Source organism: Orycteropus afer, unplaced genomic scaffold (assembly GCF_000298275.1).
Source record: "Orycteropus afer afer isolate SDZICR_OR568_19922 unplaced genomic scaffold, OryAfe1.0 scaffold00755, whole genome shotgun sequence".
NCBI classification, from domain to species: Eukaryota; Metazoa; Chordata; class Mammalia; order Tubulidentata; family Orycteropodidae; genus Orycteropus; species Orycteropus afer.
The window spans coordinates 114187-116307 of record NW_006922342.1 but is presented as its reverse complement, the minus strand read 5'-3'; the positions used below and the strand labels follow the sequence as shown (position 1 = coordinate 116307).

The window sequence follows — 2121 nt, the reverse complement described above, 5'->3', positions numbered from 1 at the left end:
CTCTATGTCTTTCTCATCCTCAGTGCTGCCGTATTGGTCACTCACATTTGGTACATTGCCCTTCTCTTCACCCAAATCAATACTTATTTCTATCTGTCTAACAGCATTCCTTCCCCTCCCCTCCCACCCGTGGTAACCAACAAAGAAAATTCCCTTCTACAGATAAACCTTTCCTTAACTTTTAATAGGATTTCTTCTTAATTATTGAAATGTATTTTGACTTCTCTATCTTGTTTCTTAGAGATCAGAGCTGTACTGATATACTAGATACTTACAACAAAATTAAAGCAGAAGAACTAAATAGCACTGATGCAGAGGAGGTAAGAATCACAGCATGAGTTGAATGAAATCTTTTTCTGTTATTTGAAGTCCAGTGTTGCATATAAGTGTTGTAATTGGTTATGAGCAGTGAAACAGATTTCTGAAAGCTGGTTGAACACCTGTATCTTTTTATATTAAACTCTTCAACTTGTATTTAGATGGCATATGCCAAAAATGTAATAGTTCTGCAATGTTCAGAGACAGGTGGCAAGTCTTTCCATTTGACTCATTAGGTTTTAGTGATAAGAAATCAGCACTTTATTTTTCAGCCCTTAAATACAAGATAAAGCACTCAATATATTTTTTTAAATGTCTAGTTGTTGGGAATTTTCATACGAATTTTATTTTCTATACATTGTATGTAAAATATTTCAAAATTTCAGCTTTGGAAGTTTAAATTTTTCAGTTTCATGGAATTGCTAGTTGATTTCCTTTATGGAAATTTATAAACATAAACCAATCTTTTCTTAGTGAAATATACCAAATATACCAAATTTTCCTACCCACCCAGCCATTTGACTGGATGGTATGATAAAGAGAAGCAAAAACCAAGATAATAGTCTGGAACAAAATGTAAAGTGGTACTTCAGAAACCTTTAGTGGAAACCAATTCATCCTAGGGATGTGTGACTAAAATATGATAGATTGTTTTGCAGTGCCATGAAATATTTTGAATGTTTATATTGTCTGTATTGTTAATGTCAAGAGTCTGCTGTTTTCTTTGGTACTGTTTCATAAAAATGTATGTGACTATAAAGCATTATAAATATTCTTGTATAAATATTATTTATATAATAATAATAATAAATATACCAATTAGATATTATCCTCCTGAAGAAAACCATGAAGAATTTATGATCCTTATTCCTTATATTTTCACTGACTTTGCACATGAATGCGCTTTGACTCAGGATTTGATATAGCAAGAATCATAGTAGTACTACACAGATTAGCATAGAAAATTAAAGTAAACTGTAATTCAACAGCTTGATTTTTACAAAGGTGTACCAATAGCTTCATGAGCTACTTTTATCCTTCCAAGGAGTGCCTGGTGGGTTTGAACCAACATCCTTCTGGTTAGCAGTCAAATGCCTGCCTTAGGTACTATGCCACCAGAGCTCCCCTTATTCTCATAATTTGAGTTGTGATCACCAGGTGAATAGTGTTGCCTGGGCCTTGGCTCTTTGTATTAAAATATAATCCCTCAGACTCATCAGATAGATACTTAGCTACTGCTACTGTAACAGCAATACCACATGTGGGAGGCTTTAAGGAATAGAGGTTTTTTTTTTTCTCCACAGTACTTTGTTGTTGTTATGTACCATCAAGTTAGTTCTGACTCATGGTGACCCTATAGAACAGAGTAGAAATGTCTCATAGGGTTTCCTAGGGTGTAAATCTTTTCGGGACTAAATTACCAGGTCTTCTCTATGGTAGAGCAGCTGGTAGGTTCAAACCACTGATCTTCGGTTAGCTGCCAAGTGCTTAACCAGAGCTCTACCAGCGCTCTACTCTCCCACTTCAAGATACTAGAAATTTGAATTTGGGGAACTGGCTATAGGGGAAGTTTCTCTCCTTAGCTCTGGGGGATGATCCTTTTCTCTGTCTAATCTGCTCTTTTTATAACTCAGAAGTGGTTAGGTTCAAGGCATGCCCTACACAGCTATTGCCTAGTTAATGTAACAAAACTAAATTTTCAAAAGATGATTGCACCCACAGGTTAGGATTCTAACCCACATTTTTTGGAGGATATAATTCAACCCATAACAGATCATTTAACTGAATTGTATGAAAAAAAAA

General features: G+C 34.9%; 1 protein-coding gene across 1 annotated transcript in view; it reads left to right on the top strand.

Annotated features, from left to right (window-relative positions):
- The window catches only part of BRWD3 (bromodomain and WD repeat domain containing 3), a 195635-nt gene that overhangs the window by 177664 nt on the left and 15850 nt on the right, over positions 1-2121 (top strand). The window contains exon 33 of the mRNA XM_007957508.1: positions 242-320. Coding sequence (XP_007955699.1) covers positions 242-320 — 79 coding nt within the window. The remainder of the gene's footprint in view (positions 1-241; positions 321-2121) is intronic.